This window comes from Mauremys reevesii, linkage group 2, assembly GCF_016161935.1.
Source record: "Mauremys reevesii isolate NIE-2019 linkage group 2, ASM1616193v1, whole genome shotgun sequence".
Lineage (NCBI taxonomy): Eukaryota > Metazoa > Chordata > Testudines > Geoemydidae > Mauremys > Mauremys reevesii.
Window position 1 is genome coordinate 21,368,358 of NC_052624.1, and position 12,934 is coordinate 21,381,291.

The following is a 12,934-nucleotide window of genomic DNA, read 5'->3' on the forward strand; positions in this document are numbered from 1 at the left end:
AGCACTCTCCCGTCAACATAGCACGTCTTCACCAGACGCACTACATCAGTGCAGCTGCATTAATGGAGCTGCGCTCATGTAGCGCAGTAGTGAAGACAAGCCCTCAGTTTCCACACCTGTAAAACATGGATAACAGTACTTACCTACTTCACAGGTGTGTTGAGACAACATTCATTAATGCTTGTCAAGTGTTGTTATTAATTAAACTATAGCACCTAGGACTTGGACCTGTTGTGTTAGGCATGGTAGAAACACAGAACAAAAAGAGAGTCCCTACCCCAGGGAGCTTACAATCTAAGTACAAGTCAAGAGATAACAGATGGATACAAGAGGAAAAGCAAACAATGAGACAATAATGGTGATAGGATACTGGTGTGCTTTTACCACTGCTTAACACTTTGTTGTCAAGTGTTTGGAAGCTATGAAGAGCTATGAAGTCTGTGGAAGAAAAATGCTGTTGAAATGGAATTTATTATTATTATTAAATGCACAATAGCAATATGATGGGATGACACCAGCCAAGCAATGCAAAACACCCTGAACAACAATTAGAGAAGGGGATGTTTTTGGCAGAAGTTTGCTAGAAAAACCCCTATTCTTACAAAAAAGAGGCATGGCATCTGGAGAACAGATGAGATCTTGGAATTTAAGGACTCATCTGAAAGTCCCTGATTTAGACATTACTTAAGAGTGCAGTATTAACACAACTATACTGATTTTCCCTATCATTGAAGATTCGTTTGAGTAGTCTTCCAAAGGATGTGCTGGCACAGCAGATCCTGTATTCAATTTCTGTGTCAATGCTGGCTGTTTGGGAGAGGTGGCTGCCAAGCTATGGAAAATGGTCCACATTGTCCAGGGGTTCTCCTCTAATGGTGATTTGTGGAGTACGAAGAGTTCATGCAGGTGAGGGCTGGTAGAGCCAACCAGCATTGACACAGAAATTGAATAAAGGATCTGATGTGCCAGCACATCCTTTGGAAGAGTACTCAAATGAGTCTTCAATGATAGGGATCTGCAAACAGGCACCAAGATCTTGGTTTACAAGGCAGTTGTCCTCCCCATCCTTCTCTGTGGGTGTGAGACCTGGGTAACCTACAGACAACATCTCAAGCTGCTGGAGTGGTTCCAACAGCACTGCCTTAGGAGGGTTCTCAGGATCAGCTGGGAAGACCGATGCACTAACATCAGTGTACTCTCTGGAGCCAACATCAGCATTATAGAAGCGCAGGTCATGAAATACCAATGCCACTGTGTACGTATGTCTAACACTTGCCTCCCAAAGGAAGTACTCTTCTCTCAGTTAAGTCAAGGAAGACGGGCTCACGGAGGGCAGTGGAACTGCTTCAAAAACATACTGAAAGTACACCTTAAAAAGGGAGGTATCAACCCAACAAAATGGGAGGATTCAATGTGAAACAGAACACAGTGGCACCACACCATACATCAAGCCACAGCTCACTCTGAGGAGAGCAGACATGCTCATGAGACAGAGAAGCGACAAAGGAGGAAAGAAAGGGCACAACAGTCCAGCCAACAACTATGTCTCCTCCAAGATTACACCTGTCACTTCTGTGGGAAAATCTACAGGGCATGAATTGGGCTCCTCAGCCACTTAAAAAACAACCAATGAACCCCTTGGCAGACGACATCCTCGCATCGAGAGATAGCCGAAGAAGAAGACACAGACTTTGCACCCAGAAGAGAATTCAGATGATCAATATTTGCCTTGTATTAATTAATAACAGCCCCATAAAATAGTATGTGTAGTAGAAGAAGGTAAGTTTCAAATACACAAGTAGTCAAATAATGTATCATGTATTTTTATTAATCATATACATAAACATTATTACAGTTTTCAAAAATTAACACAAAATGGTACGTGCTGGGAACAAAAACTAGTGTGTCATTATACCAGTCAGGAAAGAATCTATGTATTTTGAAGTTTCTAGTCCAGTTCCTTTTGGAAGCTTTTTTGTCCATTTTCATCAGTGTTTTCTGTTATCCTAGATAGCTTGTCATTTAATCAAATATTTGACTCATTTGATTAATTACTGTCACTCTTGGTATGATAATTTTTACCTAGACTGATGTTTATTTAGGAGAGGGGCAAGAAGCACAGACACACACATACAGCACAGAGCAGCTAAGGAAGTCCAGCATGGGCTTCTCCACAGCGTAGCATTTTTTGCTACATCAAGGTTGATCCTTATAATTCCAGAAACATGAGTTCAAATCTTACTCAAATCTGGAGAGGATGTACAGTCCTAGTCCAGCCACCATTTGTCCACACTATAAACCCACCAATTTTGCTCCTGTAATATTTCTTAAAATGCCCTGTTCCCAACTATGTTTATCCAGGTCCTTGGATTACAAGTGTGCAAACAAATCTGTAAAGATGGAAACTGCTCACTGTCCAATTTACCCAAGGTTCCAGAAACGAAACACCTTATTCTTATTCAAGAGGTAAGCTACATTTCCTGATGCCAAAGTCAGATAGAGAGGGAGGTGACATGAAGGTTCTATAGTACGTCTTTCCTGTTTCAGTAATACTACAAAGCAGTGTTCCCTCTGTCTTTTCACACCAATGCCGGAACATTATTCTTTGGTGTTCTGTTCTGTCTCTTTAGACCACATTGTCCTTTTCAGACTCTTGTGTTTCATGATTCATCAGGCACAAATTTTATTGAGACTCCTTAATCTCCTTCCCAAACTGCCAGTACTTTTTCACAGCCTCCCAGATGTCACATTAAGGTTTATTTTTGTTTGTTTGTTTTTAAGTGTAATAAAACTACAATAAAATAGAAAATAGCTCTGTATATCAAACTTGGCAAAGGCAGCCGAGTAACCTGCTGAGTGAACTTTTACATCCCACACAGAAGTAATTTGTGTAAGGGCTAATCACACACGGGTATATTAAAACCATTAACAAACCTAATATATCCAAAATATTTTAAATTATACATCTTTCATACCTTACAGGGCTTTTCTAAATTATAAGTTACCTAGCTAGCATGGATTTTAGAAAGCAGCAAGTACAAGAGAATCACATGGTATCCTCTAGTATCAAAATGACATTGTGTACATCTGAAAGTGAAAGTCTCATAACCACCCAAAAACAGTGGTAGGCAGTAGTGGTTCTAGCAGAATAGTGCACTTTAAAACATAAGAAATTCTGTCCTAATCTAAAATGAGACTGAAATTGCAAGGCTCAGTCTTGGACTCTTGTCTACATTACAATCCCTCAATACATAATATGACTGGCAAGTTCTGACCAGGAATTAGGGGGGCAGAGGAAAAGAGGCAGGGTGGATTTGATTTAAATCACTAATCAGGAAGACTCAATTTAATCATGGTTTTCTACATAAAAGTGCATTCTTGTTGGTTGTTATAACCTTAATACATATTCTTCACAACTCAGAGATAGATGTAGGTTTCATTTTTAGAAGGTACACACTATACATTTTTAAACAGTGATTTATTTTGAAAACTTTTCAGAGTAGTTTTACAGCTATATCAGAAAATGAATGATTGTTTGGTTATTTCATTTACCAAAGGTAATTGAAGCAGATATTTATGAAGTCATTGGGAGGTGAACTATCTCCAATTCAACAGGTTAATCATTAATATTTGGAGGATATTCTTGCCATGCTGTATTAGGAGGAGAACATCACCAGACAAACATTTCAATTGTTTTACAATTTATCTTGGTTAAGTATTCTGGATTTTTTTTCCAACAGCAAACATATAATATTTCAACAAAACAAGCATATGTCCCTCACTTCTCACATTTATCTCCAGACTTCTTCTCCTTATCCAGATCTATTCCACCCCCAACAATCTTCTATTCACTGAACTTTTTGAAACACTGCACTTTTAGAGAGGTAAGGGATTGACTCTGTGTACACAAATTTTCAGAGGGACAGTAGGGTTGAGGTCTGTTATTTCTCACTTCTATATAGTATTTATTTATTTATTTAAAATCATTTTTGCTGTTAACAAGCATGTTACCTCTGGAGACACAACTCCACAGTTTGAGACCTGCAAAACTAAGCATTTCTGATGGTATCTTCTAGACTGAGCACTGAGTTCCATTGGGTAGATAGAAAGATTAACCTAAATAATCTATGCAGAAGCCTGTGGAACCCCATAAAATTGGGTCCCTAATCAATGAACTATTGGAACTCATTTACAAAACTTGTCTTAAAAATTACATGAATATATTGTCTCATACTATAGAATTAGAATTTATAATCTCTATTCCATGATGAGATATATTTGAGCTGTAATGTATCTTAACTATCTTTACATAAAATGCTTTTTGAGGGAAAAAGCTATCAAAAAATCAGGATTTTTTTAAAAATATCATTGATTTTTATCCACCCTGGAAAGAGGTATTAAACAATTATTTATTTTTATTCTGTGATGCCCTATATTGAAAAGCCACTGGGCAACTAACAAAAATATTTTCAAACCCCTTAAGAACCAAAGGCCTAATATAAAGCCAGTACTGAATCAAAATCAAGAATCCTTTAAACTCACACAATAAATAATGCACCATTCCACTCACCAAAACACTATCCCAACCCAACCCAGGCCATAATTTACCAAGACAGACAATATCCTCCCATGTAAAAAACAAAACTCAGAGGGACACAAACGCTTCTTGAATGATATCACAATTGTACTTTTGCATGTGCCCTTGACAGAGAAAACTCTGTCTCCTGTCCATTTGAAATAACACATGTCAAGTTTAATCACCAGGACAAGACACAGGGATACAGAGGAAACCTAAGGGAGACTAATTCTGTATTAATTACAGTTTTACATACTTCTCTAATCTCACTTGCTTCTGCATAGTGGGCAGGCAGTGCTGCTCCTGGAGCATGAATGAAGGTCCACCAATAGTCATCATGCTATTGTGTTTTGCAGGAGCTACAGAGTAACTCCAAATAAAGTAGATCACATCTTAGATGTCACAAAGGGTATAACCTATCATAAATAGCGCCTCTCTTTACAGAGCATAACTTTCAAATATTTTAGAAGTGCCATTAAAACTGGGTTTCCTCTTTCAGCTTGTAATCAAAGACGATGCCTACATTCTTGAATTTCTACCCCACTAGTAACATCACTATCTTGCATCTAGTCAGTTTCAATCAGTCATTGTAATAGCACCAAGATACAAACTTCCTGTTTGGAAGAGAGGCAGACTTTATCTTCACTGCTAAAAATGGAGTGTTATTTTTACCTAGGGTAACTAATGTGTGTGAGTGAGCTCCAGGTAAAAACACTGGGAAGACAAGCCACCCAAGTTTTACAGTGAGGAAATCTTTCTGAGGTCAACCCGAGGTGGGGGTGTAGTGCTGACCTCACCTAATTTATCACATAGTGAAACTAAAATGCTGTGTCTTCACTGTGTTTTTACTTGGGGATAGCTCATGCACACTAGTTACCCCAAGGTTAAAAAAACCAAACACTTTAGCAGAGAAGCCAAAGCTAAATATAGTTCTGCATAGCATACTGAGGATAAATCAGATAAAACCATTTTATCAGCTCCCTGAAGGTCTTCACATACACTCTGACCAGTAATAGGGACAGAAGTGGATAACTCAATAAGAGAGAGCAGAGGGCACTGTAAATAGAGCAGAAGGTGCTTTGGAACAGCCGAAGAAGAACTCAGACAATGACTCTCCAACCAGACATCTAGGTCTAATATGAGGCATCCAATATTCAGAGACCAGTTTTGAAAATCTGGGCCAAAGTTAATCTTTCTGTGTTTACTTCCCCAATTGAAAATACTTAACTAATCCTCACAATCCCTCGTAAGGTAAAGATGTACATAAAATCCGCTGAAGATCTCAAGTACTATGTAACTGCTAATCATCCTTTAGCTTTTAGGATACAATGTGACCAAAACTAATTTTCAGAGATAACAGTAGACACACAAGGGTGCCCCTTTCTTGAATTTAATGTTGTATTTTGACAAGTCTGCCCTGTTTACTCAAAGAATATTAAAAATTACTTGATCTCAGGTAAGATCCACCCACCCACTCCCAATCTCTGTGCATCACAAGTGGTTATGGGAGAACTTCCAGATGTAAATGGATTAGTTTGGATACTAATTCTAAACCTATGTGTACTTTTTTTTCTGAAAGTCAGGTTGAAATCTCAACATCAAATTTACTTTTGAGCTCTCCAGTACTTCCTGAGCTGTGTTAGACTTCGTTTCTACGAAGTACAGGGAAAGCGTTCTGATGTACTTGGATGAAAAATGTTAGACTATAAGATCAAAGCATGTGCCAGTGCTATCTGAAGTATTTCAACAGAAGCTTGAATTTGGATTTAACAAACACTGATGATTACTGAGAAGCTTTGAGAAGCTCGTACACAAATTTATACAATCATTCTACAAAAACTCTGTACCTTTTCTAACAGAAATGCCTTGTCAATACAGATATAGCTGTAGACATGTTAGCTAAACAATGCTGCACAATTCCATCCTATTAGCTGATGATTTGGAAAACCTCAAAGCATAACACATTAAGTGCAATAAACCACTCCAGGGATCCTTACTCTACTCCCTTATCCTCGGTAGCACATGTTTACCGTTTATGGCTTGTCATCAACACACACAATCACTAACATCCCAAAATGTTCATGGAAGCACTGCAGCTTAGGAAAAAAGACATTAATATTCTAAACTATTTGGAGACATTCAAACTTGGAAAGGCTCATGACTCTAAGTTGTCATGCTTGGAAGACTTCAATATATTGTACTAATCGAAGTCCCCTCTAACAAGTGCAGCTTGCATATATAAAGCAATATTGATTCAGCTGTGCTTAAACTGTTTATACAGGCTTTCGGGGACACAGAATCTAAAAACACTATTTCAGACATTAGACCATGTCTTCCTGTGAGAGGTTTAGTTGCTGTCAATGAGGCTTGACTTAATGATACAGTGTGCCAGCCACTATAGTTAATTAACTTTTTTGGTTCACCTCACAGAGCTGTTTTCTGCAATCAGATCTTATCTGCACAATCCCTGTTAGGGTTTCATGCTGCAAGGAGATTTGCAACAACTGCATCTTCCATTAATAAAACTCTCCTAGCTTTATAAATGCTCCCCTGATGAGAAGGGAAGAGGTGGCATCTAAGGAAGGATTTGAAAGCAGCAGGGAGATACTGAGGCTGAAGCAAATGATCTGGAGATTACCTAAAGGAAATAATGCCAGTGCTCTGCATGAGCAACTCAGATATTAGAGAGGAACACAGAAAAGCCCTATTTTCAAACTAACAGCCTTGTCTACACCCTCTGCTGTTTATCTCAACACCAGTATACAGCACAGTGTTATTTTATAAGAAAGGACAGGACATGCTTGGTTGCTGTTTTCTATCAGCATCTAAAATATTGCTTTAAATCTTGTAATTTGATAGCTGCACAGCAGCAGAAAGCTGATGTTTTGCATAAACTGCTTTACTTATCATGTACGATGCAAAATAGAACATGACATTTTCCAAATATTCAGTCAAAAAAATGAGATTAGAAGAACCTTAAATATACAGCTACAGGAAGTGTTCTGAACAGACTATATGCCATTTGCTTTCAGAATTCTTCTGAAAACTCCTTCCTGAAGCTTCATTCACTCTGTCTAACATGCACACATATGCCCTACTCTCTCCTACCCCCAATTCCTGATCTTATTTGCCTTGCTCTTCATTTACTGCGCATACTCCAACTCCTGTTAGTCTCAAAATGTTTATCCATCTGCTTCTTTCTTCATGTAACAACTCAGATGCTTATGTGGGAACATCCATTCTTCAGCTTTATAGAATTCCAAGTAATGTTCTTCACTTTTCTATTAATGCCTAGAAATAATACCACCTAGCTCTTACATGGAGTTTTTATCCCTAGATCTCAAAGCCCTTTATGAAGGTGGTAAGTATCCTATCCCCCATTCTACAGATAAAGAAACAGTCGTTGAACTGACTCGAAGGATGTAAAATCAAATGGCATCTAAATCTTTACACCCCAAATCCTGCCTCTCTCAATGAAAAATCCAGAAAGAACACTCAGAGTCTTCTTCCTTGGCTAATCCTGATATCACTAAGGCAAACATAAAATAATACACTCCTTTTAAACCACTTGTTGAGTGAGTGCAGTTCAGGAAAACTGATAGAAGATTTATGGAAGAAAATTAATATAGCTTGAGTGCTGCAGGAGTAACTAAGCAAATGGAAATGAGAACTCAGCACTGAGGCCAAACAAGGCCTTTATAAATTATTAGGGCCCTACCAAATTCAAGGTCTATTTTGGTCAATTTCATGGTCATAGGATTTTTTTAAAATGTAAATTTCATGATTTCAGCTATTTGAATCTGAAATTTCACGGTGTTGTAATTGTAGGGGTCCTGACCCAAAAAGGAGTTGGGGGGTTGCAGGGTTATTGTAGGGGGGGGTTGCTGTACTGGTACCCTTACTTCTGCACTGCTGCTGGCGGCAGCACTGCCTTCAGAGTTGGGCAGCTGGAGACCAGCAGCTGCAGGCCAGGAGCCCAGCTCTGAAAGCAGAGCCATGGCCAGCAGCAGCGCAGAAGTAAGGATGACATGGTATGATATTGCCACCCTGACTTCTGCACTGCTACCTGCAGAGCTTGGCCCGCAGTCAGCACCCACCACTGTCCGGCCGCCCAGCTCGGAAGTCAGCACAGAAGTAAGGGTGGCAATACTGCAACCCCCCTACAATAACCCTGTGACACCCCTCTGCAACTCCCTTTTGGGTCAGGACTCCCAATTTGAGAAACACTGGTCTCCCCCATGAAATCTGTATTGTTTAACTCTGGTCTCCCTCAGATTTCATGGGGGGAGACCAGATTTCACAGTTCGTAACACATTTTTCATGGCCGTGAATTTGGTAGGGCCCTATATATGATATAACACTGATTGCTGCACAGACAAATATACAGCAGTTCCTGCACTGAATGGTGACATATGCCCTAACATATGTATATGATGTGATGAATGAACCTCTCTCCTCTCTGCTCCTCACACTAGGACCTGTGATCCACTTATTATTTTAACTATACAAAGATATTTTTAATTCTCCTTTTCTTTAATCCAGGGGAATGTTTATCCCAATTCAATTTTTAGAAAAAAATCCACTTGTGCTGGAAAACTAACCAAGTTATTTTCTTTTGAAAAATTTAAATCCCACAGCTCTCAGGGCTCTGGGTACCTTTGCACTGCAGACATCAGGAATATCTGGAGAATTTCAAAGACACAGTTATACAAAAAACAGCTTGGGGGAAAGGGTAATGCTCAAAAGTAAGAAGTCCTCACGTTTTCTGTTAAATACAAAAAGAGGCATTGCCTGGTATATTTTATTTTTCATTTCCCCAATTCCTGTTTTACTTGAATCTTTCAATATCCATCCTCTTCAGATCCTTGAAAATAACATTAATTTCCTTAATGATTTTGTTCCTGCTCTATTAAAAACGTTGATGATTTTCCTTATGTTTTAAAAATAAGTTTGACTTTCTTTGCCTTTTTTTGTGCTTTGATTCCAATGTACTTTATTTACTTCTCCATGAGCATTACTGATGACATCAGCACAATTCTGTTAATACTGTTTATTAATTTGATGAAGACAAGGGCACTTGAGTTGAAAACATCTGTGTAGGTCCCTCAAAAATATTGCTACTAAGGTTGTTTTATGAATTTGTCAGCAATAATGGCTTTTTATTTGTCATATAGATGCATTTATAATTTAGAGAATATTCACCCAGATTAGGGCAAAAGCATGAAATACATTGCAGTGGTTGTAAAAAACCCGATGGTATCCCTGCACATTTTTTAAATTAAAATCATTCACTGGTGAATGCCAGTGACTGAGGTGCTTAATCGTCACTGACCTACTTTTATCAACTTTGGTTAGGGAAAAATAAGAATAGGATTTTCAAAAGAGCACAATTGGCCTAACTCTGCTCCCACTGAAAACAAAGGTAAAACTCCCATTGACTTTAATGCGGCTAAAGTTAATGCTATTCAAAATCTCACCATAAATCACTAAATTGGGCACAGAAAGATAATAAGACATTATAGATACATACACATTTGCAATTTTATTGCAATTTTTTAAAAATAATGAGATGTATGCAGTTAAAACTGTGTCCCTTTTTGCATGAATCTCTTGAGTGTGGTGGACTCTCTTTGCTGGATATAACAGTGTACAATCTCACTGCCCAATTAAGGGTAATACTCATTTAAATATCTCCATCTAGTCACTTCACAAAAAGTGTATGATATGCTTGAAAATCCAACACTGTACACAACTGTGGAGCTATACTCTGGATCAGACACACAAATCTGACCACATGAAGTGTTCTTTTTCAGATTATTTTAATAGCCACAAAAGACCAGGTAAACTAGGAAGTTTACTACAGAATTAACCTTGAGGGGAAGTTGGGGAACTTACGCATCTTTACTTTCTTTGTATTTATTTTATCTTATTTTTCATCTCTCTCTTATTCCCTTCACTGTTTGTTTAAAGGACCTGATTCAGCAAAGTACTTAAGCACATTCCTTAATTTCAAGAACATGAGCAGTCCCCATTGACTTCAATGGGAATACTCGTGCTTAAAGTTAGACACATGCTTAAATCTGTTTCTGTATCAGGGCCTACAAACTGTGCTATATTAAAAAGACAACAGTATTGACTGTTCTGCCTGAATGCTTAAAACAAACAGCAGTCCACTCACTGTATTTTGTGCCACACATTCATGAAGACAAAAATCCTTTGTATTATACTTTGTAATTAAGCTATGAATCTATGTATTGTACCTTTTTGCAGTCATAAAAATAGTTAGAGGCAGCCCTGTAAAGATACTGGTCCCTCAGGACAGCAGTGATTTCATACAGCACATTAACAACCCTGGAATGAGACCAAAGTGGTTGCTTTTGCCACTCTAGTGGACTTTGATCTGCAGCCACCCACTCAGTGTTATTTCTGTTTTCTTGTCTCACTGCAGGGAAGGTAGGAGGGAGAGGAGAAGGAAGCTGCTTAATGCAGCTGTAGGGTTAGCTGAAGCAAAAGGACAAGGAAGCGGTATATTCAGAAAAAAAATGGTAGCATCTTGAACAGAGGGAGAAAGATTCCTTTCAAGCCCTCCTTTCTCTTATGAGATAATAAAGGAACTTGTCTTGAAAAAACAAGGGTGATGATTGCTTATCATTATAGTCTAAAAAGGTAAAACTCCAACTGATGGAACTGCTACTTTCAAGCTAGACTGTCACAGTTTTAAAAGTTAAGATATTTTTATTTCAATGTATCTAACTTTATTTCTAATTATTTCCAGGAAATGTTGTTAGTAATGATGTTGTCTAAAGCCAAGAGGAATAAAAACTCCATTTAACTCACCCTAACAACTACTTATCAGCAGTCTGATATAAAATACTTTACTCATAACTTAGATTTTGCTTATTAAGTTGACTGTATATGTAACTATATAGAGGACAGACAGGTCAACAAAACACATCACTCAGACTTACCATTTATGCAGCTCTCAAAAGGTTGGCAAAGGTCATCCTCAAACAGGCAGCCTAAAAACACAACGGAAAGGTAAAATCAGTACAGTTTTTGAACTGTGGATAATTGGTAGAGTACAGACTTCTTAGGCTATTAAATCCTCAGTGAGATGCAGACATTTGGTTGACCTTAGGTTTCTAAATGGGTCAGTACAGAAAATCAAGAACATGGAAACAGGTTTGTCAGAAAGCTCCTCTCACTTCCAGAATAGCATTCGGCCCACTTCTCCCGCTCCTTGCTCTACAAATGATTGCATCTTCCTTGTTTCTGACAATAATGAAGAGCCTCATATTCTCCTCTCCTCAGCCTCATATTCTCCTCATCACAAATTAGAGTATGGTGAGACCAGCACAGAGCCCTAGTGGATAGTGTAACATGGAATTCAGAAGTCCTTTCAATATACTCTATTTGACGTAAGCTGAAGCTGATAATCAGGCAAGCATTGCTTTCAGAAGGTAAGGGAACAGTAAGGGGTGGAATGTAGGAGGGCTGGATTTAGGCATTGACAGCGTAAGGCCATGCCTATGGCCCCACTCCTGGTAATGTGATTATATCAGACTACCAGCCAGGGGCGGCTCCAGGCCTCAGCACGCCAAGCGCGTGCTTGGGGCGGCATGCCGCGGGGGGGCTCTCTGCCGGTCGCTGGGAGGGCGGCAGGCAGGCAGCCTTCGGCGGCATGCCTGCAGAGGGTCCGCTGGTGCTTGGGGCTTGGGGCGGCGAAATGTCTAAAGCCGCCCCTGCTACCAGCTGTTGTTTAAAAACATAAATGTAAGATTATGGTGCAGAGAAAACCTTGATAATGGGGATGAGGGAGCCAATGCAGCAATGCCTGCCTCGTTGCCTCAGTTTGCAGACAGCCTGGAACAATAGCTGTGAGAGAAGTGAACTGCCCAATTCTTATTTCAGTGGGGTGTTAACTCCCAGACTCACTGTTCTGAGGGCTTCTGCCATCAACCCCCAAACAGAGGACTCTGTATTTGGTTGCAAAGTGGTCCCAGCCCACTCATTCATGCAGATAGCTACTGATGGCTGGGTAAAGTACTCTTCCCTACCTTCCCCTACTGCTGACTTCACTACTCTCAGTAGTGGGAGTCCTGCTACTATCCCTGTTGCTTCCCTTTAGAAAGGGCCTCTGATGCTGCTCCTGGAAGGAGAAAAGGGGTCTCCACGATGCTGTCCCTACCACGCTCACTCCAAGTGGGGGCCACAGTGCAGGTGGAGAGTCTCACTGTAGAGGCATCATGCTGTGCCTAGGGCCCCAGTTTTTCTTAGTACAGACCTTCAGTGCACTAATTATTCCATCTCCTGACAATCAAACCTGACAACTAGATAAAGAATTGGGATGGGATGCAC

The 12,934-nt window shown here is 39.4% G+C and overlaps 1 protein-coding gene across 1 annotated transcript in view; it reads right to left on the minus strand.

Annotated features, from left to right (window-relative positions):
- PTPRN2 (protein tyrosine phosphatase receptor type N2) overlaps nucleotides 1–12,934 on the minus strand; it is a 940,168-nt gene that overhangs the window by 805,584 nt on the left and 121,650 nt on the right. The window contains exon 2 of the mRNA XM_039523677.1: nucleotides 11,545–11,595. Within this exon, the coding sequence (XP_039379611.1) occupies nucleotides 11,545–11,595 (51 nt within the window). The remainder of the gene's footprint in view (nucleotides 1–11,544; nucleotides 11,596–12,934) is intronic.